This window comes from Athalia rosae, chromosome 7, assembly GCF_917208135.1.
Source record: "Athalia rosae chromosome 7, iyAthRosa1.1, whole genome shotgun sequence".
Lineage (NCBI taxonomy): Eukaryota > Metazoa > Arthropoda > Insecta > Hymenoptera > Athaliidae > Athalia > Athalia rosae.
Genome location: NC_064032.1, coordinates 4,669,454 through 4,693,337, shown reverse-complemented (window position 1 = coordinate 4,693,337; position 23,884 = coordinate 4,669,454). Strand labels below are relative to the sequence as shown.

General features: G+C 42.4%; 5 protein-coding genes across 6 annotated transcripts in view; 3 read left to right on the top strand and 2 right to left on the bottom strand.

Annotated features, from left to right (window-relative positions):
* Positions 1-156: 156 nt before the first annotated feature.
* On the top strand, positions 157-3,225 carry LOC105693859 (mitochondrial-processing peptidase subunit alpha). Its single transcript, XM_012414104.3, has 11 exons — positions 157-325; positions 527-777; positions 843-922; positions 991-1,176; positions 1,253-1,345; positions 1,424-1,596; positions 1,673-1,787; positions 1,869-2,077; positions 2,156-2,321; positions 2,419-2,551; positions 2,620-3,225. The coding sequence occupies exons 1-11, from the start codon at positions 276-278 to the stop codon at positions 2,799-2,801; spliced, it is 1,638 nt and encodes a 545-aa protein (XP_012269527.2). The 5' UTR covers positions 157-275; the 3' UTR covers positions 2,802-3,225.
* A 1,530-nt stretch (positions 3,226-4,755) lies between these two features.
* LOC105693644 (60S ribosomal protein L5) lies at positions 4,756-7,407 on the bottom strand. Its single transcript, XM_012413740.3, has 6 exons — positions 7,253-7,407; positions 6,538-6,723; positions 6,193-6,327; positions 5,780-5,982; positions 5,358-5,535; positions 4,756-5,097 (listed from the first exon to the last, which is right to left on the bottom strand). The coding sequence occupies exons 1-6, from the start codon at positions 7,253-7,255 to the stop codon at positions 4,909-4,911; spliced, it is 894 nt and encodes a 297-aa protein (XP_012269163.1). The 5' UTR covers positions 7,256-7,407; the 3' UTR covers positions 4,756-4,908.
* A 174-nt stretch (positions 7,408-7,581) lies between these two features.
* LOC105693850 (protein-associating with the carboxyl-terminal domain of ezrin) lies at positions 7,582-10,427 on the bottom strand. 2 transcript variants are annotated; one of them, XM_012414057.3, is made up of 5 exons: positions 10,055-10,427; positions 9,503-9,953; positions 9,222-9,411; positions 9,018-9,154; positions 7,582-8,935 (listed from the first exon to the last, which is right to left on the bottom strand). In XM_012414057.3, the coding sequence occupies exons 1-5, from the start codon at positions 10,247-10,249 to the stop codon at positions 7,995-7,997; spliced, it is 1,914 nt and encodes a 637-aa protein (XP_012269480.2). In that variant the 5' UTR covers positions 10,250-10,427; the 3' UTR covers positions 7,582-7,994. The 2 variants fall into 2 exon arrangements, with proteins under 2 accessions (XP_012269480.2, XP_048513943.1); XM_048657986.1 differs by having other exon boundaries at positions 9,503-9,983; positions 10,055-10,195.
* A 123-nt stretch (positions 10,428-10,550) lies between these two features.
* LOC105693856 (anaphase-promoting complex subunit 15-like) lies at positions 10,551-11,574 on the top strand. Its single transcript, XM_012414068.3, has 3 exons — positions 10,551-10,847; positions 10,931-10,990; positions 11,140-11,574. The coding sequence occupies exons 1-3, from the start codon at positions 10,722-10,724 to the stop codon at positions 11,368-11,370; spliced, it is 417 nt and encodes a 138-aa protein (XP_012269491.1). The 5' UTR covers positions 10,551-10,721; the 3' UTR covers positions 11,371-11,574.
* Positions 11,575-11,711: 137 nt separating this feature from the next.
* Positions 11,712-23,884, top strand: part of LOC105693186 (ecdysone-induced protein 74EF-like) — an 86,402-nt gene continuing 74,229 nt past the window's right edge. Inside the window, exons 1-3 of the mRNA XM_048657988.1 lie at positions 11,712-11,967; positions 12,312-12,678; positions 12,978-13,165. The gene's annotated coding sequence lies outside the window, so the exon portion shown is untranslated. The remainder of the gene's footprint in view (positions 11,968-12,311; positions 12,679-12,977; positions 13,166-23,884) is intronic.

Genomic DNA, 23,884 nt, shown 5'->3' with positions numbered 1-23,884 from the left:
CTCTAATTATTTAATTGCCGGGGAAATTTGTTCATCCCCTCAAAGATGTCACCCTAGTTTACATCCCTTCACAATTTACCAAAAAAATTTACAACGTTGACTAACGCCCCCTCTAGCTCATTCCAAAACTATACATTTAATTGTTGCTAATTGTTAGTGTCTATTCAGACACGTTAGTTTGTACAAATCTTCCTATGAGTCGTTTCTTATTCTTAAAAAAGATTTTGATTGAAATGAATAAATATTAATGAATGTAGAATACAGAGAACTTCAAAATGATGACAAGGATTTCACCGGCGCAAGTCACCAGCGTCTTTAAAAATAGGTAAATTAAATATCAAGCAATGAGATATTAACAGATGTAAGCATGATTATTCTGATCCTAACCTTGGGTTAAAGAATAATGATACAATAAATAAGTTAGTATTTTATACCGAATTTTCAAAAGGAATCCTCCTAAAACTACACATGAATTTCCTTTTATTATTGCTGAGCATGCCAATTAATTTTGGTACTCTGTTCACAGCTCCGTCAACTTGAAACATATAAATATCTGGCAAAGATGCAGGTTGCTTTCGGATGCAAAATCAACGGTCAATATTCCATCAAAGGCTATTGTAACTCCATTTCCACCTTTAACCGATCCAGTTCCTGGTCTTCCTACACCAGTTTATTCTACTGCTAAAGAGGAACACCAAACTACACAGATTACGGTATTACCAAACGGCTTAAGAGTTGCATCAGAGAACCGTTTTGGTCAATTTTGCACTATTGGGGGTAAGCAAGTTGACTTATTGAAAGAATACACAATAACTATACTGAATAATCCAAGTTGTTTTTAGTCCTCATCGATTCTGGTCCAAGATATGAAGTAGCCTACCCCAGTGGGATATCACACTTCCTAGAGAAGCTAGCCTTTAATGTGAGCTGATAATAAAATGCTACCCTTTTGCAGTTCAATAATAATTCACTAATGAAAAATTTTTTCAGTCGACTAAAGCGTTTGACAGTAAAGACAAAATAATGCTAACGCTGGAAAAGCATGGGGGTATTTGCGATTGTCAAGCATCTAGAGACACCTTTGTATATGCAGCTTCAGCCGAACGACATGGACTTCGAACAGTGACACAAATCCTCGGAGACATTGTTCTCAGACCCCAAATTACAGACGAAGAGGTATTTAATATTTCGAAATAGCATGGAAAATATCTATTCTGTTTTTTTTCTAGACAATTGTAACATGTTATTGCAGTTAAACATAGCCAGACAAACGGTTCAGTTTGAATTAGAATCTCTTGCAACAAGACCAGAGCAAGAACCTCTTCTCATGGACTTGATTCATGCTGTAAGTATTCTAGTTCTAACTTTTTGGCCTTTGCATTAGAGGTCCTGATGATTAATATCTACTCATTCTTTTTTTCAGGCAGCCTACAGAGATAATACTCTGGGGCTACCAAAAATATGTCCCGAAGGAAATCTGGAGAAAATTGATCGTAAGATTTTGTTCACGTACCTCAAACACCATTTTACACCAAGCAGAATGGTGGTGGCTGGTGTCGGCATAGAACATCAAGCATTAGTCGATGCTGTTCAAGAGTAAATTTTTCACTTAATATCTCAATCACTCAAGGTGTATTCCCAAGTTTCTCTAAAACTATGTTTTGCAATCCAGGTACTTTATGGAAGAAAAGCCTATTTGGGAAGAGCGTTCAGATCTGGTTATACCCAACAGGTCATCTAACTTCGTTGACAAATCTATTGCTCAGTACACAGGGGGATACATTTTGGTAGACTTCGAATCTACCATCAGCTCATATATGAATTTAAGTCACGAATATAAGTTATAACATTCGGTCTCATTTTTTTAGGAGGAATGCAATATCCCAGTCTATGCAGGGCCAAGTGGCTTACCAGAATTGTCTCATGTAGTTGTTGCTTTAGAAGGTTGTTCTCATCAAGATCCTGACTTCATAGCGATGTGTGTGTTGAATATGATGATGGGTGGAGGCGGAAGCTTCAGTGCTGGTGGTCCAGGGAAAGGAATGTATACCAGATTGTATACCAACGTCCTCAACAGGTCATCCCTCAATACTGAAAATTTTCAATGAAACAAAAATTTTTGCGTTTATTTATTTTCATTTGCTGTTGTTCACAGATATCACTGGCTCTACAGCGCAACAGCATACAACCACGCCTATTCGGATACAGGACTTTTCTGCATTCATGCATCGTCAACACCAACTCACGTCAGAGAAATGGTCGAAGTCGTAGTTCATGAATTTGTTGCCATGGCAGGCCCGATTAGTGAAGTTGAACTAGCGGTATGATTTCTTGATTATGTGATCAAAAAATTTTCACCAGTGGGTAAGATTAATACTTAATATCTCTATAAACAAATTTTGTGATTCGGGTTCACAGAGAGCCAAGAAACAACTGCAGTCTATGCTCTTGATGAATTTGGAGCAACGTCCCGTCGTCTTTGAGGACATTGGTCGTCAAGTTTTAGCTACAGGATCCCGTAAACGACCAGAGTACTTCATTCAAGCAATTGGTCAGTTTTTTTCTCCATTAAAGGTCTCGGTATCGTTGTCAGTGGATAACGTGCTTCTTTATTTATAGAGCAAATTACCAAAGACGACATCAACAGAGTTGCACGTCGATTGCTGAGATCACCACCTAGCGTCGTGGCTCGTGGTGAAGTTACCAATATCCCATCACTCGCTGATATTCAAGCCGGTCTGTTAGACGCTCAAGGCCGTTTACCTGGTTCTCGTAATCGGTTATCGCTTTTTCGTCAATAACTTAATGAATAATAAATTTCAACCTTTTCGAAAATGACTGTGAAAATCATGAGATTCCAGCGTAAAGTCATACGCCAATCAATTGAGCAGATCTATCACACTGGAGAAAATTACATTTGTCTTACATACGGGATGTACAGCGTAAAATTGCTGTTTAGTATATTTATAGTATAAAAAGCACCTGTACATTTTTACATGTAGTTTCTAATTAATTGTGATAACATCCAATAATTTTATATGGTTTCAAAGTCTGCTGTGCAATCTTCGATTTATTTCGCCAACAAACACTGACATTCATATCAGTGCCATCAAACCTTTCGATGATTTGATACTTGTGCTGTTATGATTCCTCTAGTTTGAACCGTCAACCGAAATTAAGTAAATGTATTTAAATGAATAAAATAATTGTAAAGTTACAGCACAACTTTGGTCGTGTTCATATCGGCGACATGTTCACATACTCCCTCGCGGGATATACTCAGAAATGAATTATAAAACGCAGAATGACCACTGATCTCTATGTACAGATCAGTGGGGGTTGCCACTCGTAAATTCTGTATTCATGACAAAATTCTCGCGATCAAGCATTTCTGACAACTCCATCCAGTTTTTTAATTCGATCTTTGCATTATCAGCATGTAAAAACATGTGCAGACGCAAATCCGCGTAGATCCTATAGTTCTCCAAAATGGTTTCGTTATAAGTCTGGAAGGTACGATAAGATGCAAAAGATATGATACATACGTGATAATTCAATATTTTACAAACCACGCACCATTATTTGATTTTCGAGGTAAACTTGTATTTCATACGGCAACAAGTGAGATATCTTGTGAAAAATTTTATAGTATTTCTGTAATATTGGCTTCACGTATTCTAATCGTTTCTTCTCAATTTGGAGCAGATGATTGTAAAAATGATCGACCAAATGTTTTTCGTAATCTATTAGATCATTTGCTTTCTTCCACTCCATAATATAACTTCTACTACCCGATTCTGAGAGCTAGAATGTCGTAGGGACCCACATTGAACGTGTAATCCTAATATCGAAGTCGAATTAATACCTCTGTTTTGCGAAGTTTATCCTGGATATCTTCAATTTGTTTACGTAAACCATTGATTTGAATTTTCACGGCAACGCTACGATTTCTAAACTCTTGTTCGCACGCTGTGTGACTGATTAGTAATTCCTTTTTCATATTCTCCACTGCTTCTTGGTGAGCAATTCTTTTTTTTGCAAGAAGTCTATCAATAGCGACAGACGGCTTTGAAATGCTTTCTAGAAGTTTACTTTATCAGTAGTACAAATCATAAATATAGTAATGATACTCAATACAGTTTGCGAACTACGCACCGAAATCAGTGGGAGTTCGTTCGGCGTCCCAATTTTCCGAATGGTCCGTTTCAATCCGATGGATATCGGGATAAGACGAATGCTCTTCACGAATCGTTAAGATTGAGGACATACGACGGATAGAATTATTTTCAAACAGTCGTCTCTATAAAGTTTAACGAAGTTTCTAAAAATCATAGAGCAGTAATTAGCGTTACGTACGGTTTGTTTGGCTGTAGATTCGAGTGCTGTTTCTAAGCTGTGACGAGGCTTTGAGGGTCCCAGCGTGCTAATAACCTTCCTCGTATGGGCAAGTTTTTTTCTATTATAAGTTGACATTGCATCGAATAACTATTTCAATCACCACTCTCAATCAACCTACAAATTAAGCCCACCCAAGCTCAAACAAATTCACGACAGAAAAAATTTGCAAGCTGCAAAACAAAAGACGATTGCAAGTGAGTTCTGAGCAATAATAAAGAGGGGGACAGTAGTTTTCACAACCATTCATTGACCAATAATAACAATAATAACCAGACTAATACGAGCAAAAATTTATGTATAGTTATGAATAACGTTACAATAAAAAATATTAATTTAACATACAATAATTAAAAAGTATTGTGGTTGAAACCATTCTGTTTATTACTTTGTCGGCCCATCGCCAATGACACAATTATATTACAATTTGAGAAAGTGAATTCATATAGCTCTCCAATTATGAACGAAGACATTTGCAACAGTAGCGATGTAGACCTAAGTAAAAAAACGTTCTTAGGCTTCAGCTTCTTCCAATTTTTTAAGGAACGATGCTTTCTTCTGGGCCACACGGTTCTTCCGTTCTGAAAGCGAAAGTCCAGCGCGGTTCCATCTCTTCTTAACCGGTTCCTTGTCTTTCTTTGCTACTGTGTGGGCAGGGTTGGCTCTGATTGCTTCATGAGCTTTCTTGTAAATACTTTCAATCTGTAGAAAGGACATTTAAATCACGAAACCTATACGATAAGCAGTTCATAATAGTATTAGGTGCAGATGGTGCTTCACAAATATGTCACAAAGGTTATTGAGTAAATGGTTCAAGGAGAACGCATCTAAAAAATTAACCAGCGCATTACTGTAGTCCAACTGCGACACTACAGAAATTTAAACATTTGGTAGTAATTAAAGTTGGACGTATTTTTTTGTTCCTTCGTCAGATGTAAATGATAATATAATAATGTACTCACACTGTCCGCGGTAATTGCGTTCTTGATGTACTGAGAGAATTGACGGTTGAAAGCTTCCTCATCTTCACCCTCAAGTGTTCGCATGTAGTTGGCTACGTGCTGGGCAAAGATATGTTGTCGGTGGACATCTGCGTTGAAAGATTTGGATTCGTTGTCGTATCCAGGAAACCGTTTCGTGCTGTCAATATCGCATTAGATTCTCAATGAACGTTATAACAACGTAAAATCACCCAAGTTGATTTTTAGAAAAGTCAGAGACACTTTATAATCTTATGATACCTGTACAAAGTTTCTTCCAATTAACGTAAAACACGTCAAAAGGCTTACACTTTGTGGTGGTTCAGATGACGCGCATGTGTCAGAAATTCATCACATAAACTTATGTCATTGAATAACACAATGCAAGGGAGAATTTAAATTACCTGTGGGGGATGTTTAGGCCTCCATCTACAGCACCCTTCATGGCGCCAAATACTCTGGCTCCAGTTGTGGTACGCATGAGACCTGTGTCCAAGTAACATCTGAATGCACCTGGTCCGTCATCTAATTCCTCGACGTTGTATTCATCACCTGTGACTTCCGTGGTGCCAGTGTACAGAGAGTCGAGACCTAACTTCTTCAAAAGCTGCAAAGACAAGCGTAGGCTATTGTTGTTAATGTAGAAAAGCGAATGATGAGACATATGCGGTACTTGTTTGATTACAAACACCATTCAGATTACATAGTTTTAGGGAACAATTGTTTCTTCTTCATATATGTATCAAAGCGAGCTGAGTGAATCATCATTTGGTGTTATCGAACTTAGATTACAATTGTTAACAGGATGGTTGCTTACCCTTCGGGCGAGAAGAAGACCCGTGCAGTAGGCAGAGGCATAATTGGTGAGACCAACTTTCACTCCGTACTTAGGTAACTCGTGGCTGTAAGCTGCGCACACGATCTTATCTCCTTCAATGCGCGAATATGCGACCTGAAATTTTGATAAAGAATCGAAGTTAGATTTTTTCAGAAAATTGCACACAAAGTAATTGGTTCAGCGATTTGTCAGAATATTGATAATTAGGGAACAATTGTTTTTTCTTCAGTTCTGTATCAAAGCGAGCTGAGTGGATCATCATTTGAGAATAATTACTAATCAAGTGAATAAGAACTTAGATAATACAAGCTTTAAATTCTTTACCTGACAGGTGATATCTTTGTTGGAGAGTCGGACGATCAACCTGTACTTGGGGGTGTTATATTTGTTCTTGTCTTGAATAGTGAGTCGTTTACGGGCATAGTAATCAGTCTTACCCTCCCGACGCCTCTTGAATTTAACCTGGTACCGCTTGAAGTACTGCTTGTTTTTAACCACCTTGACAAACCCCTGAAAATAAATAAAGTTATAACTTAGTCATCTATTTGAAAGAAATGAGACAGCAGTGATCCATCAACTGTGTGCAGGCAGTTTAATTGGCGAGTGCTAATAATGGGAAAGACAAATAGCTTAACAACAAAGATTTGATTAGACCGGGTTTGGGATTCAATCATTTGAGGCCATCTGGCCACAAGCTTACAGAAAATTAACCCCGAAATATAATAATTCAGAATAATACCTAGCCGGTCAAGAATGTGGAATGAGTCTGGGTTGGTATGTGGTTTGCTGAAGGACAACTGTTATAAGGAAAATTATACAAGAGAAACACCATATGTGATAATATGTATAATTTAAAAAGAGCCCACAGAATCCGTCGCCATTGCCAGGAGCGGTAGTAGCACACGTTGTGTGGTTTCCAAAATCGCATCCGGGAATAGTTAAACGATCTTCAATCCTCCAAGGTGCAAAACAACGCGCTGATATTCATGATTGCATGGATTCATCGATTGTAATAATATTTCAGGTATAATTTGCTTACCATTTTGCTTGATGCTTCCGAAGACGCTGTTACGGGGTTCCCTAACGACCGCGACGATACACGGCCTCCGTCGAAAAGAAGCAGCCTGACTCGGCGCCTGCGCCATGATTTCTCCCAATTTCGTCAGTGCACTCTAGAGGGCTGGTCGGTTGTTTCCGGACACGGCATTCGATAATCACGTGATCAGTGATCACGTGGGTCTGCGACCTCATTTGTTTCTCTCGATTCTCGAAGTTTGAAAAAGTTGGAATAGTTGGCAATTGTTTTTAACGGCCACTAATTTTTCTCAGTCGTTGGAAGTGCAGTGTTGAAAAATAATAGCGAGTTAATTATTCACTTAAGAAATTTCTTTCTTTATTAAATAACAATTCATAAACTGTAAGGGAGTAGTTATTGTTGCGAATGAAACTACGCACTAATTCAGTGTCTGTTTACAAGGAACAATTTTCCCGACTTGCCTGGAAGGACGCCGAGCCTTTTTCACTCGTACGACCAACCCGTAAGTTTTCACGCAATTATAACATTATAATAATTTCATACGTTTATAAATACATAAATATTCGATGCCACATTGGAATTTTACTTGCTTCAAGTTCGGTGTCGTGAATTTTACATGTGCGGTATAATACACGTCATACATGGTCTAACAATTATATACATCACTTAAATACTATTTTGATTCGTTATCCTTGCCCACCATGAAAATGGTGTACACAAGATAACGATGTTATTAATTTGCTCGCTATTCCCTCGCATGGGATGTCTCATCGGCTCCCCAGTCGTTCAAATCATCACCCCATCCATTGTCTTCAGCTGCCTCATCAACTGAAGCATTCGCCGCTTTGACGTCAAACATACTTCTCGTGGTGGTAGCTTCTTGTATGTGGAGGATCTGAGTTTTTTTTATTACCGGTTCCATGTCTTCGAAGAAGTCGATTTCTTCTTTAGACATTCTCATGGGCTTTGAGTTTTTTATGTCCAATTCCAGTATGTCTGATATAATTGGCTTCTTTGAATACTTTGAAGTTTCATCTTTCAAAGTGTTCGACGATCCCTCAGAATGTAATGCTCCTGCATCTGGAATTACTCTTTCGATCGATTCTTGTACATCGTTGGGCAGTCTCAATTCCGGCGACTTTGTTCCAGGTTGAGCACTATCTTGTGCGTCCCAATCTGACCAGTTTCCTTCTTCCTCGGGTAGAATTGGATCTAAATCTATTTGGTCCTCTCCACCGTCAGGCGAAGGTCTTTCTGGTAATTCTAATACTGATGTTTGTACATGCAATACAACGTCTGGTACACTATTTTTGTCTTTGGTTAAAACTGGAGCTACTTGACTTTCCTTCAACCGGTGAGCCTTGTTTGGTCGACCGTCTGTAAACAATTTTCCTCTGCTACCACCTATCACAGTCGCCGAACCCAACAGAGGGACTAGATCGGCTAAAGCTCTCAGTGTCGTACTGACTAAATGGTCGTTAGTGTCTTTAATTGCAACTAATAACTCGGGTAACACATGTAGCTTGAGATCGTCTGGTTGGAAGGCACCGACGAAAGAATTGAAATGGGAAAGAAGTAGCAGTCTGATCTGTGCATCGCGGACGCAAAACATTTGTAAAAGTTTCGGTACGACATATTTTTTGAATGTCGATAAGGTGAAGAGAAGGTCGGATTCGCTGTTTTCATCTATAAAAATTAGAATAGAGATCAATTCCGAGTCTACCATTAATATATGATATATTCTATGTATATTTCACTTAAATTTTACCTCTTGGCGTCAAAATAAAAGGCAGCAGTTTGGATTGAGCAGTAGAATCGAGGAGAACCATTCTAGACAGCAATAATCCGCCCAATTGTTCAGCCACTATTTTTTCTGGGAATTTATTTAGCTGCACCACTAAGTTCCTGACTCAACAGAATGTGTGCATTATAGAATCGAAACAATGCCAATAATCGTGTTTTAATAACTTACGAGAAAAAGTCCTGTTTTTCAGCCTCATTTTTTAACGGCAGTTCCATTAGAAAACCATGTATAGTTATGAATTCATGCGTAAAAAATGGATGAACAAGTACAGAGGAGAGTTTAGTTCTCAGTGAGGGATCAGCATTTTGTAAATGCTTTTTTGCCAATTCTTTAAAGTCTGATATCGAAGGTACATCATCTGCAGCAAAGAATTAGAATGAATGAATTCAACTGTAAGTTGATGATCAATTATAAACCTTGGAATTTTGTAGCCCTTGGCATGTAGTTACCATCACTTTTTAGGCTGAGAACTTCCTCAGCCAGAACTCCAAATGCAAATTGATCAATTGCCGAAGGTTCCATTAAAACCGCAGACTTTCCTCCATCTTCCTCTGGCGATATAGCTTTTTCATATCGGTAATTTCGAGTTTTTTGAAGATAGACTGGCGTCAATTCTGTGAATCTGCAAAGATACTCTAAGCCTCCCAATTTCCAGAACCCATCTGGTGTCACGTAGATAGCACTGCTGCATACGTTATTATGAGACGCTAGTGCCTTTTCGTGGAGAAATATCAAGGCCCGTAAAATGCTGTGTAGACCGATACAAATCTGTAGGGTAGTCTGCATTCCGATAACTTGCACCAAGGGTTTCACTTCCTCAGTAGCAAGAAAAAACTTGCTACCTTTATGCCACGATGATACATATTTTAGTATACAAGGGTGGCGGTGAAGCATCAAGTGCTGGAAAAAAATTAATCAGACGTCAATTAACTAAATTTTTTTTTTTTTATTGGACTTGAGTCACCGCTACTTGATATTAATTAACGATCAACAACTCTCACCTTAGCAGCTTTTTCTAGAGGAGATGGTTTACCGAAGTTAGCGCTAGAATGTAGAGACGGCTCACTGACAAATACGGACAATGTCTGTGGATTAATTCCATTCAAACTGGCACTGTGATGTAGCCAGAAATCCGTGATCTCAACAGCTTTTTCGTCGATCTCCAGCCCGCCCAGGGCACTTTTCTCGTTACCCATCAATATTTTCCTCGCGCAAGCAATCTTCACAATTCTACTGTATTTCGTTAACTAAATTAAAAACACCAACGAAAGAAAATAGTTCTTCTCTACTGTCCACACCCTGGCAAGTGTATTTCCGGGATCGGGGAGCTCTGCCTTCGGTCGTCTGCTATTGAATGTCGAATGACAGAAAAATAGGTTAGCTTTTCTTTGCTTGTTGTGATCGTTGTCAATGTTGTGATGGCATATAACGTCACGAAAAAACTTCATCCCAGAGAGGGCACTCTACTTTAAAAAATAATGTTCTGGAAATAAATTTGATTGGACGACAATTTCCTCTTCTGATTTTCAATTGTCTACTTGCCTGTGTTTTGTTTCATGGTGCTTATTGATAACGAACGCAGCGTTTGAAACATCAAAACTTTGTGCGTGATAGATAGAATCGTTAGTTGTGAACAGCTTAAATCATTGATTAAATGATTATTTGAACATGTCTTTCATGCCGCTTTGGCCGAATCTTCAGCCTCGTGCTATAGATCCTTTGTGGTTCGACGCAGACAAACCTTGTGACGATGAAAGTGAAGTTATGGCTCTAGAAAGAGATCATCAGGCCTGGGTAAACCAAGTTCACCCGAGTTTCACTACCCTAACGTACATGTTTTCAATATTATATTAATCTGGTTGCTGAACCGCTTTCAGATGGACAGCATACAAGCCGAACGCTACGATCAAATTCCAATTGGAAAACTGGCAAGTGATGTAAGTTGCCCTCGCTGTTCTATATTGCTTGTTACCCAATTGTCTCTCTCTCTTAATGTTTTTGAATTATTTTCTGATGCAATGTTATTTGCTTTATGTTTGCATATAAAATAATGATTGTATGAATATGTCTTCATGATTTTCAACAGTTTCGAGGTTCCGAGGCCGAGGAAGAGGAGGAAGAAGAAGAGGAAGGCGAAGGCGAAGAGGAGGAGGAGTCGGACACCCACGAAGAGGAGGAAGAAGAATTGGATGAGATAGATATGGAAGTGAGCTACACGCATCCGCAACAACGAACGAGCCCCGGTCTCAGTCCCGATACCCAAAGAAATCCCGTTTCCATCAGAATGGTGACAGCCCGCACCCTCCACTTCACCTAGATCCCATAACAGAATCGAAAATATTACCTGTGAGAAAACTCATTCACATATCCATACCGATTATTTGTTTTTTTTTTTTTTATGAAATACGCTGTCCGCAAGAAGCAGCAGTCTCTGATCGCTGTGAAAAAAATCAGTAAAAATCCCTTGTTGGAATATACGAATATGAAATAAATTTGAATTAAATAAATTACCGTGATTGAACAGGTATCCATCTTATTGACGAAGTTGGATCGTCGTGGTTATTATTGCATAGATGGAAACGGACGCTCCCTCTATCTTCGATGAAACAACGAGCGACGCAACGTACCGAGCACAGGTATCAAGGGACCTGCATCTCGCACGGAGGTAAACCAACCACCGCGGTTTTGAGGAACTGCGGTGCCATAGTGGGTGTTAAAACAGTTATTCGAGCACCTCGGATTACGTAACTCGACTAACGGACGGAGGTCACGACCCCGCTGACCCAGTGCTAGCCAACTAGCGCCCTGACCATGATAAATCCTCCCCTACGCAAGCGTGGTAATATTTGAAAAAATAATCCTCCCATAAAAGAAATTAGGACCGGAGGGATAATCCAGAACACCGTGTAATTAGGTACTTCGCATTTTTACTCATTTCAATTAACCCGCTCAATGCGACAAGTTGGGCTTCTCCTTCCCTCAATTATCCCCGGAGAGCCAACTCATCGCGTGTCGTTTCGAGCCAAAAAATTGATCGATCGCAATAACATCACGTATAATTCGGTGATCATTTCAACGATAAATGATAATCGCACACCCTGTAGAGAAGTGACCGCTGGTACGCCGCGTGATCTCGCGCTGTACGTTACACCTATGTACTTTACGTACGTGTATACATATGTATATATATACGTATATATATATATATAAAGCTTGTACCCACGTGTAGTGAGTGAGTTCTGGTGGGTTGTTGTATAGGTACGTACCCACCTCTCGGAGGCAGCGGGCAGCCCGGCCTGCAGTAAGCGAAGTAAAGCTAAAGCCAGGTTGGTGCCCCCGCTAGGGTGAACGAACGCCGACACACAACCGACCCGAGTAAAACCGCCTAACACACCATGGCGCAGCGAAACGCGAACGCAACAAGACGAGCTACGACGACGACGACTACGACGACGACGACGACTACTACCGCGGGGATCCTCGATCTCGAGAACGGAAAACCGAGAGCCCCGGCCTAAGCCGATCTAAACGCCGTAACCCCGATGTGAGGTGAAAATCGAGGAAGAAGACGAACCGACGACGTTGGTTCGCCGCAGCTGTGGGAGGCTACGGGAGCGTCGGGGAAGTGAGTATCTCATGAAACTGGAGCTCGTCTAGAATTACACGAAATTTCGACCGGGGATAGGAGAACTGGATGTTTACGAAATCGTATCCGCGAACCGAATTAAAAATAACGATCTATAAATACGACTCACCGGGTAAGAAAGAAAAAACATTCTCCCCCAAATTACCGCCCTTAATTATCTTCCGTGATTAACCGACAATTACCAGAAGTTATGCAGCGGATCGAATTGCCTGTTTCGTTTGACATTCGAACGGCATTTGCATCCGATCGTTATTCTCGTTTTTCTTTTCCCCATCTAGGAATAAGTACGTCTGCCGTGAAAATGAGTCATACGACGAAGCTCCTGACAACGGATTACGGAAGAGCTGGATCTCCGCGCGCGCCAGTCCAACTCGGAAACTAGAAGTCCGAGAGGAGCCCCGAGCCAAGGGTCGAGACAATGAGGAATCGTAGCCCGCGGAGGAACGTCGGGAGCGGGGAAAAGGGGGTAAGCCCACGCACTCCACGTAACTCCGGGTACATCGTAAGCGGTATTTTATAAGTGGCTGTACTCTTGTACGCGTATCGCGCGGGGGGGCCCGCTGCCGATAACGGGGAATCGCTACAGTTTCGTACACCGAATCGACGTCGACTGTCGAAATATAATTTTCTACGGGATAGCTTAGCGCATCGAATTCTCCGGGCTAACAAGCTGCGTACCGTTACGAAGAACAGAGCTACGTGAAATTTATTTATATGCGTTTCAATTGATAATCCGTCGGAGCGTATTTCGTCGATACGTCGATACGTTTCCGTAACACGCCGATCGCCTCTTCGTCCGTGAATATTTATATCGTTCGGCCGCGCGTATCTCTTCTCGTACACGTACGGATGCAGGCTAATGCTAAGCTCCCTAACCTACCTCAAAAGAAGTTAACCGTAGTATAGAGAAGAAGAAGCGAAGAGAAGGAGGAGAGATAATAAATCAAGAGGGCTGCCGGCGCTGTTGGCTGTTCGCCGCTCTTAGAGGAACCCGGGCGGCGGGAGGGGGGGAGGGGGAGGGGGAGGGGGAAACGCGAGTCGCGCGGACGTGCGGGATGACGGAGAAAGTATAACAACTAGCGTAGAATGAGAATCAAGAGTCGAACCGGAGAAAGATAGAGAGAGAGAGGGAGAAAGAGAAAGAGAGAGAGAGAAATTGCCGAGTTTCTCGTGTGCGTAAACCCGTAAATATAGCTCACCTACGTTCGTACGCACACCCGGTGCGTGCCCGTACGTACGTACACGTAACGCAGAGGCGGGTGGGTGAAGCAACGAAGGGGATGGTGTGCGCGCGCGATACCACAGGGAAAGAGGGAAAGAGGGAAAGAGGGAAAGCTCGGTGTCGGGGGAGAAGGAGGAACGGCGGCGGCGTCGTACGAAGGAAGACGCGGCGCGGAAAGAGAAGAAGAAGAGAGGAGGGCTGAGAGAAAATTCGCTCCACACGTTCGCGTATAACGTACCGGGGGGACGGGTGTGGAGGAGAAACTGGGAAGCGAAACCTGGGGCCACGGTTCCCGACTTCGAGTCAGTCGCGCGCGGGCTACGAAACGCCGTGTATACGCTTCTGCGGACGGGGTAGCTCGAACTGCCACGTGGGATTTTTTTTTTTCTCGGCAAACTTCGGGAAACGCCGGTGCCGGAAGGGATCGTACATCGTCGAGAAACAGATCCGATGAAAAGAGCATGCGAAAAGAGGAAAAACAAAAACGCTGATGGCGATGACGATACACCCGCACTTCGAATAACCAGTGGGGGGGGACACCTGTCTCTCCGTTCGCCGAATTACGGACAAACGAAGCGACGAGTCTCGTATCATCGTCTCGTTTGAATATATCTTGCGAATATCGTTTCGTGGGTTCGATTGAACGCGAAACGTACGCGATTCATTTCTGATCCTTGTGTCGGGTACCGTAGGAGATAAAGTGCGTGAGGTGAAGTATAAGATACAAGAGACTCGGGGGTGACGGGGGAAGGAAAATTGTTATTCAAAACTTATTTGTCAACGAAAAAGATATATCAGTGGCTTGCAAATGTGAGACAGCTGTCTTTTCTTCTTCTTCTTCTTCTTCTTCTTCTCCTACAATTGCTGTTGGAGGAAAAAGTGACTTGTTGTGACAGTGATAATAAAAAAAATTTTTTTTTTCCTTTTCTTTTTTTTGCGCCTGACGTTTCGTGGAAAGTTACATTCTCTTCTTTTATTTTCTTTATTTGTTTTTTTTTGTTTTCTTCTTTTCATACATATCGTTGATGGATTTCTACCTTGGATATACCGCTGTTTTATTTCGGTGAGTTTTAACGCTATTGCTCTTGAATATCGATACGATTTGTAATTAATTGACATCAGCGAGGGGGTATCTGTTCATTTTTCCAATCTCCTTCGGGAACAATCTTATTCGAGGAACTCGATTGGGCAGAAATCAGAAAACAAATGTAGCGGATTCGAAAAGGGTAAAAAAAAAAAAAATTAGTCCGAGGAGGGGGCGCGCTGTTCATAATATTCGTGGCGCGCGCGCGCGCCACCGCGCTTGATTAATTATGATCACGTAATAGTTCGCCTCGATTCGACGTGTGTAACACGCGTCGATTAAGTGGAGCGTGTATAAAATTTTTTTTTTTTTTTACAAGAATACAAAAGTTCACCCCGCGCTACGTCGATCGTTGTAGGGCTATAGGGCGACGCGAGAAGAGGCGATGCCGTTCGAAGAGAGAGAGAGAGAGAGAGAGAGAGAGAGATAGAAAAAAAAAAAAGAAACAAAAAGTAAAATTCAAACAAACAAACAAACGTACGTAAATACCTCACCCTTAAGAATCGATCAATAAAATCTACACCCGGCACGCGATTATTACCCTCCCAAATATCGATCGAGGTTCCTTAATTAAACAGAACGCGCACCGGCACGGCGTTCGGCGAGGCCGAATCAACCCTTAAAATTTTTCCACGCCTCGGCCGACGGTTTTGACTCGGACGAAAAAAAATCCTCGAATTTCTCGACGTTTTAGAGACGACGCAGTTTCCAATTTCTCGTCGATCTTCGGATTCCGTTTCTCGTTATTCGACGTCACGGCGTCGCTGAAGATTTCGCCCCGTAATTCCGATCCTCGCCACCGCCGGTAAATGATACACGGAGGGGGGGGGGGGGAGGGGGAGATTTTGCCGGAGGCGACTCGAGATCCTCCCGCCGCGTTCCGCGTTCATTGTACATGTATATAGCGTTGCGCATTGTTGCGGTTTCTCGAGCATTATACAATACATACCTGTGCACCACGTACCCCGTACCATACCCGTGGTCGGTTGGTTCAGGTACGTAGGGCACGGGGGGTGCTCCGGGGATCCTCGGGGAAATTCGTGCTCCTCGGTTTTTCGGCTACGACGATCGTCGTCGTCGTCGTCGTTCGCGCGCGCGCGCGCGCGTTTCCTTCGGGATCGCGGGAGGGTCCGGTTTTTCCCGCGACGCGCGAAACGCGCGGACAATTTTCCGAATCGACGTTACGAACGCGACAGCGGGTTTTGTTTTTTTTTTCCCCCCCCGACCAGGAGTCGAAAGACGCGACGACGCCCCTGACGAGGTAGATGACCGCCGAGCTACTTGCCCCCCTCCATAACACCCGTATATTCTCTCTCGCACTCGGTTCACAAACTCTCGACCGTACACATGTAACGAGCCGGCGCTCTTCGAGACTCGACTTCGCTCCGGTAGAAATATATACATATATGTATGTATGTATGTATGTATGTATGCAAAGGTCCGAAATTATCCGCCCTGGAAACTGAAATCTTGAGCGAGAGAGAACGAGGACATCCGAGATACATCCGATAAACTTAGGGGTGCAGAGGGGGGGGGTAACGAGATGTAGGTACGGATAAGGTAGAAGTAGCTACTACCATCCTGGCCAAACCTGGAATAACAAAGTTTTGCCACCTCCGAGAAAAGTTGGAATTCTCGCCTCTGCGACAAAAGTTGAAATTAGTAAGGTCCGCACGCGCCCTTCCTAAGGTTAGCGGAGGGTGGTGGCGGTGGCGGCGGTGGTGGTGTTCAAAGATCGCGCGACGCCTGCGCGTCCGCTTACAGGTAGACGGTGAAGCGTTGCAGTTAGCGCGTACGTTAGGGGTGAGCGTTCGCGACCGCTGCGAGGAGGAGGAGGCGGAGGAGGACGACGACGACGGAGATTCTAGCGTAGGGATAATCGGCGTCGTAGCGGTGAGATTCGGGGCGGATGAGAGAAACGCGCGACTCTTCGTACGTATGTACGTGGGTACGGAGCGCGCAGAGCGCCCCGTAGAGAGGAGCGGAGCGCGCACGCCGCAAATGCAACGCGATGCGGCAACGCTATGCAACGAAACGCAACGCGACGCAAAACTTCTTCTCTTCGGCGCTCGGCGTGTTCGCCGCTTTTGCGCGCGGTGCAATGACCGCCGTTGACCACACGTCATCGAACAGTGACGTCATAGGCTGTTGCACCGCGAGCCCCTCTCAGCGTACGATACGTCACCGTTCCGCAACAGGAACGCGACGAACCGACATCATCTTTTTCTCATTCTTACTCCTCTTCTTCTTCTTCTTCTTCTTCTTCCTCTTCTTCTTCTTCTGCTTTAGATTGCGACGCTCGCAGCGGCGGCTTTTGCATCGCTGTTACAGCGGCGTAGACGCGCGTTACGCACCCCCCCGTCCATCCTTCGACATCCTCTTCTCAGCTTTACGTAAATCGTTTTCGCGGGAAAATATCCCACGGGATAACGCCCTCTGACCGGACCACGGAAAACTGTCGTTTCTCGCACAGTCCCTCTTGTTTTTTTTTTTACCGCTCGATCATCTCCACATTTCTTCTGATGCGGATATACAGACATGCGGTCGTGGTGACGACTCGTGAGCGAATTCTTCTCTCCTCCTTTTTTTTTGTCTTTCCAACTTTCCCCAAAAAAATTCACCCTTTCGAAACGAATCGAACGATTCATATGCATTCTCGTTGATCAGCGTCGGATTTCGACTACAATAGTTTCACGCATTCGAGAGAAACGCGGTCCTCCTGTGTCGAAGACGAAGTAAACGACGCGCGCGTACAACGCGTGACCATCGGCCCGGGTGACGAAGACTCGAGCGAATGCATCGGATAAATGCAGCGTAGACGGCGAGCATCGCGTGAATTGAGAAAGTGGTTTAGCTTTCTCCGAATGGCGTGTGCGCGCTAGGTTACGCCGCGATCCCGCTAGCGATCAAACTTGTATATGTATATATTTACCTATACCCACCGTGTTATACATAGGATATATAGTGTACACGTGTATATGTATACGTATACTTGTTCATTTAATTCTAGCGGAGCTCCGTAACCTCAGTTTTCAAGAGTAGAAAGGACGACGAAACTACAGGGTGTATTGTATACATATGTATATATGTATAATGCGGATTATCGTAGCGTGTGAATAATCAAATTCATATTAGTTATATTCGCGGGATTGTAGAGATCGAATATCTCAGGGTGGCGTTTTACCTGTGTTACTCAATACAGTGGACGATGACGATGACGATGAGAGAGAGAAGAAAAAAAAAAGAAAAAAACGAAACTCGAATCACGCGTTCATTAATAATCGCATGATTTCAGTTTCGGTATTGCAAAGAAGAAGAAAAAAAAAAATCAACGAAGTTCTGTGTACATACGGCGAGTATATGGATAATAATAAATAGATATATGTATATACAGAGCGGGCGAAGGTTACGGCGAAAGTTTAACCCGCGGATGTACATATAAATTATACTCCGCAGGCTTGGCGATCTGTTGTAGTTTTTCCTTTATTTCCATCTTTCGAATTACATAGCACTGCATTTTGGCATTTTTTTTTTTAAATGTACCATAGCCTTTGATTTTTTCCCGGATTCTGGGCTCGCGAATCTACTTTCTTCTTATCCCAAGTTTGTACGATGTTATTCTCACGTGTTTCGAGGCTGGAGATCCGAATTATTAGAAAAATATCGATTCGTCCATCGAATTTTATCGCCATTCATCGCGCTGAAAATTCAAAAATTCACATCGATTGCAAATATCGATTAAAAATAGTTCAAATCAATTTCACGTGTATTTGAAACCGACTCGATTTCCATGTTTAGTTATTCTCGGCGCCTTTGAGGGATTGGCCCTTCCCTTCTGACGGCGAATCGCGGTCCATGACCGAAAAAGCGTAGGTCACGCCCTTCGTGTTCTTAGCCCTTGGTATATGATATATCGAGCGTGTTGAATGCACATCGAAAGAGACTTGCTCAAGAGTCGCTGGGGGGGGGGGGGGCGGTGGAGGGGAAGGGGGAAGGGGGGGAAACGGCGGTACGCGGCAACGAGGAGGCGAGCGTTGGTTAACATTAGGTAACCTTGCTTCTGGTAACATTGGCCCAAATAATGGCCACTGGCCCCAAACTCGTTGGGGGCCTCGCCGGGACTCCGAACTCTCGCGAGTTGGCCTAGACTTTTCTCCGTAACGCGTTTAAACCCACCGCCCGATCGATGACTGTCGAATCGCTACCTCGTGTACATGTAACTGCGTGTACGTATGTTTTTTTTTTGTTTTTTTTCATTTCTATGCAATAACTACGCAATTCGTCTATTCGTCGAAAAACCGTATAATTAGTTTTACGTACATATATACGTTGAAATAGTCGCGCGACAGTCACCCGCGACACGCCGAATTGCAATCGCGACGACGATAACAAACTCATTATTATACGTATACGTTCTTCTTTCCCTCCTTGTTTTTTTTTTTTTTTTTTTTTTTCTTGTTCTTCGCGTTACGTATCTCACGATATGCAGGTAGGCAAATAATTTGTGCATAACGGCGTGAGATGCGTATCTCTTCGTGTGTATTATATATATATATATATATAAAATATACAAATTTAGCATAAATCCTACGGCAGATGTCGATGACTGACACTGGCCCACTAAACGTACGTTAACATCACGTAATATTATTATAGTAAATAACCCCGCCAATAATTTCACGTACACGTTATATATCCTCATCGTTCGTCACGTTCGCCTCAGATTCCGACCTTGGACCGTTCCGAAAATTAATATCACCTCTTGTGAAAGGAGAGAAAAAAAAGGGCGGGGAACTTCGAACGATCGACGTTTCTTTATTTAATTCGTTTTTTTTTTGTTTTTTTACTTTGTTTTTTCTTCAATTTTTCAATTTTTCTCTCACTGATGAGTAGACAACCGATTTATAATTTGTTCGGCGTATGAAGTCTGTAGTAATTCAAGCAAAAAAAACTGTTTTCAAACTCAGAGCCAAAGTAGGCGAAATTTTCCCGCTAAGCTTTATACAGATTTTTGGACGTATACCTATTCTCAGGCATTTTTAGTTTTGTCTTAGGGTCGATCGATATTTGCTCAATGAAATCGTCGAGTGAAAGATGCGGTGGAGGTGAATAATGTTATGTGTCGTGTGAATTTAATTCTGACTTCACGTTCGAAGGACGCGATCATGCGTCGCCTTTTTTGCACTCGTAATATCGCAACCGAAAAAAAGGAATTTGAAGAATAAGAGGGGAAAAAAAAAAAAACCAATTTGCCGGAGTCAAGAAACTTAAATTAGGCGTATAGGTTGAGGACATATTTTTATGTACCGCGAACGTACATACCAGATCCGTCGATGAGATGTAGAATTCCGCGATCGGTTCTATATATTTCCTCAATAAATTAATCATCATATGCATAAAATTCATTTCTTTTTTTTTTTCCCACGCGAAATATGTATAACGAGAAATTGGAGTCGATAAAATTGAATGCGTTCATTTATTTTTTTTATTATTTTTTTTTGTTTTCAATTTCAAAATTGAAAACAATTACTGTATATGAGAATATATTTGCACGCAATTGTTGAACGAATCGAATATATATCCGTCTAATTATCGTTCCGTTGAAAAAAATTTGTTAAATTTAGAACAAATTTTTTTTTTTTCGTCAATCAATATTACACATATTTTTGTTTTTGGGTTTGTTTTTTTTCTCTCTCACTCGTTCGCGTCATCGCCGGGTATAACGCGTTACCCATTACGCATAGGTAGGTGTATATGTATACCTTAATTTTATTTTTTAAGGTTTCGCACACAGAATCAACTATTATATCAGCTGTGCACAGGTGCAAATTATAGATATAAAAAAAAAAAAATTTGAAAAAAAAACAAAAAAAAATGAAAAATAAAAAAAAACCAACCGCGATATTTGGGCCGTAGGGATTGCGATTGTATTGGTTAGATACCTTTGACTAGTTTGTGCGCAAATGACTCGAATTTTTACGCACGTATATATATATAAATTATACGAGATCGAATATCGTGACAAGAGCGAATCGCTTATCGATTTTTTTTTTTTGTTTTTTCATCTCAATTTCGCCGATAATTTCGATACAATTTCGCGGTCGAGTGTCGAGCTCACGAAACGACGTAGGGACTGGTGCGCGAGTGCCGAAAAAAAATAAAAATAAATAAATAAATAAAAAAATGAAAAAAATGAAAAAAAAAATATATTATGTATCGACGATGTGTACCGGTGACGATGACGTCGATCGACGACGACGCGTGGGCCTACGGACTCAATATATGTCACGGAAAGTCATTGCCTGGGCCTTGACTCCACTTTTGAACGGCCGGGTGTATATAGGTATACGAAATTTTATATATTATATACACATGTACGTAAAGGCTGCACAAATGTGCGCGTCGATCCGCGATGTATATACCTGTACAGTTTGCCGAAAGTGAGCAATATTACATTAACGAATTATATTACACCGTACCCGTACAACGTAAGTACATACACGCGTGGTATTACGGTGGTTTATTTTCGTCTTTTAGAAAACTTAGCAATCGTCTGGCGGGTACGCGACACCGTTTCTCAGTTTCTCGTTCGCTCTCCTCTTGCTCTCGACGTTTTCCAAGGGCCCTACGGCCCGAAACTCACGCTCCCGTGGCATTGGGCCCAAGAACTTATGAAAAAGGCCCTTCGAACGACTCGACGGCTGTATACCCATATGAAAATCTATCCTTAGCCTAAATTCAAATAACTATACCTTTGGGTTATATACATGTGTGTGTATATCGTGTCGATATCAGCGGGTGGCGAAAAATTCCGTTACCAAAATATCGAACCGTCTAGTTTTCTTGAATGGGATTTGGAATGGGAAAGGGGGGGGGGGGGATTCGATTTTCCCCCTTCAACCCTTTGCGGGAGGGGAAGGACTGTCGAGGCTCGAATTTTTCGGAATCACCGGAGGAAAATCCTCATTGAAACGAGTAGAGAAATACTTACGCGTGTGTACGGAGGCGTGATAAAATAAAATAAATTATATACCCTTAGGTACACGCGTGTCGTACATATCTTCTTTACACATGTACAGGTACGTCGTGTACGTAGAAAAGAAGATAATCGTCGAAACGCGGAACTCCGTTAAATGCAGGGCTGTCGGTATACGCACGCACACGGATAGACACGTGCACGTCGCGTTTATATACATATATACACACGTATTGACGTTGTACGGTAATATGCACACGCGAGTTTATGTGACGTCACAAGGCCGTACGCCGCGACGCCGGTAATGGGGGTGGGAGGGAAAGAGTCGAGCAGAGTGAATCGCCGAGTGAGCGACGTCCGTACGCCGCGACGCCTTTTCTCCACTCCCTCGTTGTCGCGTGGTGGCTAGGTATATATATATATGTATATGTATTTTTTTTTTTTTCTCGCTTCATTTCGCGACAAAATCCTTTTCTAATTTCAAATTATCGCACGCGCGCGAACTGCGCGCCCAAGCGAATATGGAAAGAATAACGAAGAATTCGATATCGCGCGGAGATGCAACCGCCGCCCCTTTTTTTTTTCTCGCCGTCGGATCGAAAATAGCGCGAATCGAACTAGGCGCGTACCGAATGTCTGTACACGTATATAGGTGTACGCATGATGTAATTGAAGGGTTTGAGTTCCTCGCGGCTATAACGTGCAATTTTAAGATGTTTGCCTATGTAATTCCCCGTATAACACCGTACATATGTACATATATGTGTGTGTGTAGTAGGGTTGAAACGCTTAATCACTCCCTTGCGGTATTATGTGAGGACGTATTTATATACGTGACACTAGCGAACAAAAATACACTCGTGTGTCGCTATATATATATATATAGATGTCTATATATTTTTTTGTTTTACAAATAGCATATATGTAGGTACCTTATAAATTACGTAATTTCTGCACCGTCGCCCGTTATCCTGTATTGATATATATATATACATATATATGTACACACATGTATCAGACTCGCCATTCTCAACAAGCGCGTAACACATATATATATATATATATCTGTTATATAAAATGGTACATGCATTACATACGGTACATACACGCGCATATATATATATATATATATATATATTTAAATGACGTTGCAGAGTTCAAACAGTTACGGGGCAGGGATTTAAATTCTCGTTCCATGTGACCGATAATCTGATTATCCTGAAACATAATTTCTTACCCCCCCCTCCCCCGTGAAACACACCGGCGTACAGGGTATACAACGTTCAGGAGATATACCGCACGTTGAAGATCAAGAAGAGAAAGAACCTCAGGTGTTAACGAAGCTTCCATTTCTTCAGTAACTAAAAATTTATTTTATTCGATTTTCCACGACGTTGATATTCGTGAAATCATTTACTAGTCGCATCGACGATAATAATTGTACGACATATGTATTAGCTGTACGCGGTGTGCATCCGTAAAGAAGAAAAGATGGCGTTATTAATCCAAATCGTCATCGTCGTCGTCGTCGAGAAAAACGGCAACGGTGATGATGCTGCTGCCGATGCCGATGCCGACGATGATGATGATGATGATTCGATTCGGAGAGTAAAATTGCCTTCGCGCGCATTTGTGAGATGTGATATAAGTTGGTTTACCCGTTTTCAATGTGCGCGTGCGAAGCTAGTGACCGTGGCTGTGGCCTTACAGTCCTCCTCCTCCCTCCCCCCCCCCTCCCGTCTTCTCCCTCCCCCTCCTCTCCGCGCCTCCTCTCTCTCTCTTTCTATTTCCCCCCTCCCTTCCCCTCCCCCACCCCCCGCCCCTCCCCCGAATATATCGCCTAGGATACAACCGACTCTCGATCAGTCCTCGCGCGGGTGTTCGAGAGAGACAACATGCGCTT

Excerpts from the sequence above, each read along its gene's own strand:
- LOC105693859 (XM_012414104.3), top strand. The coding sequence starts at position 276 with ATGATGACAAGGATTTCACCGGCGCAAGTCACCAGCGTCTTTAAAAAT. Across the intron at positions 1,597-1,672 it reads TTAGTCGATGCTGTTCAAGA|GTACTTTATGGAAGAAAAGC; the intron begins GTAAATTTTTCA and ends TTTGCAATCCAG. Across the intron at positions 2,078-2,155 it reads TATACCAACGTCCTCAACAG|ATATCACTGGCTCTACAGCG; the intron begins GTCATCCCTCAA and ends TGTTGTTCACAG.
- LOC105693644 (XM_012413740.3), bottom strand. Across the intron at positions 5,983-6,192 it reads GTCTTCTTCTCGCCCGAAGG|CTTTTGAAGAAGTTAGGTCT; the intron begins GTAAGCAACCAT and ends TTGTCTTTGCAG. Across the intron at positions 5,098-5,357 it reads ACGCAATTACCGCGGACAGT|ATTGAAAGTATTTACAAGAA; the intron begins GTGAGTACATTA and ends TCCTTTCTACAG.
- LOC105693850 (XM_012414057.3), bottom strand. The coding sequence starts at position 10,249 with ATGGGTAACGAGAAAAGTGCCCTGGGCGGGCTGGAGATCGACGAAAAA. Across the intron at positions 9,155-9,221 it reads GAAAAACAGGACTTTTTCTC|GAACTTAGTGGTGCAGCTAA; the intron begins GTAAGTTATTAA and ends CTGTTGAGTCAG. Across the intron at positions 8,936-9,017 it reads TTTTATTTTGACGCCAAGAG|ATGAAAACAGCGAATCCGAC; the intron begins GTAAAATTTAAG and ends TAATTTTTATAG.
- LOC105693856 (XM_012414068.3), top strand. The coding sequence starts at position 10,722 with ATGTCTTTCATGCCGCTTTGGCCGAATCTTCAGCCTCGTGCTATAGAT. Across the intron at positions 10,848-10,930 it reads AAAGAGATCATCAGGCCTGG|ATGGACAGCATACAAGCCGA; the intron begins GTAAACCAAGTT and ends AACCGCTTTCAG. Across the intron at positions 10,991-11,139 it reads TTGGAAAACTGGCAAGTGAT|TTTCGAGGTTCCGAGGCCGA; the intron begins GTAAGTTGCCCT and ends GATTTTCAACAG.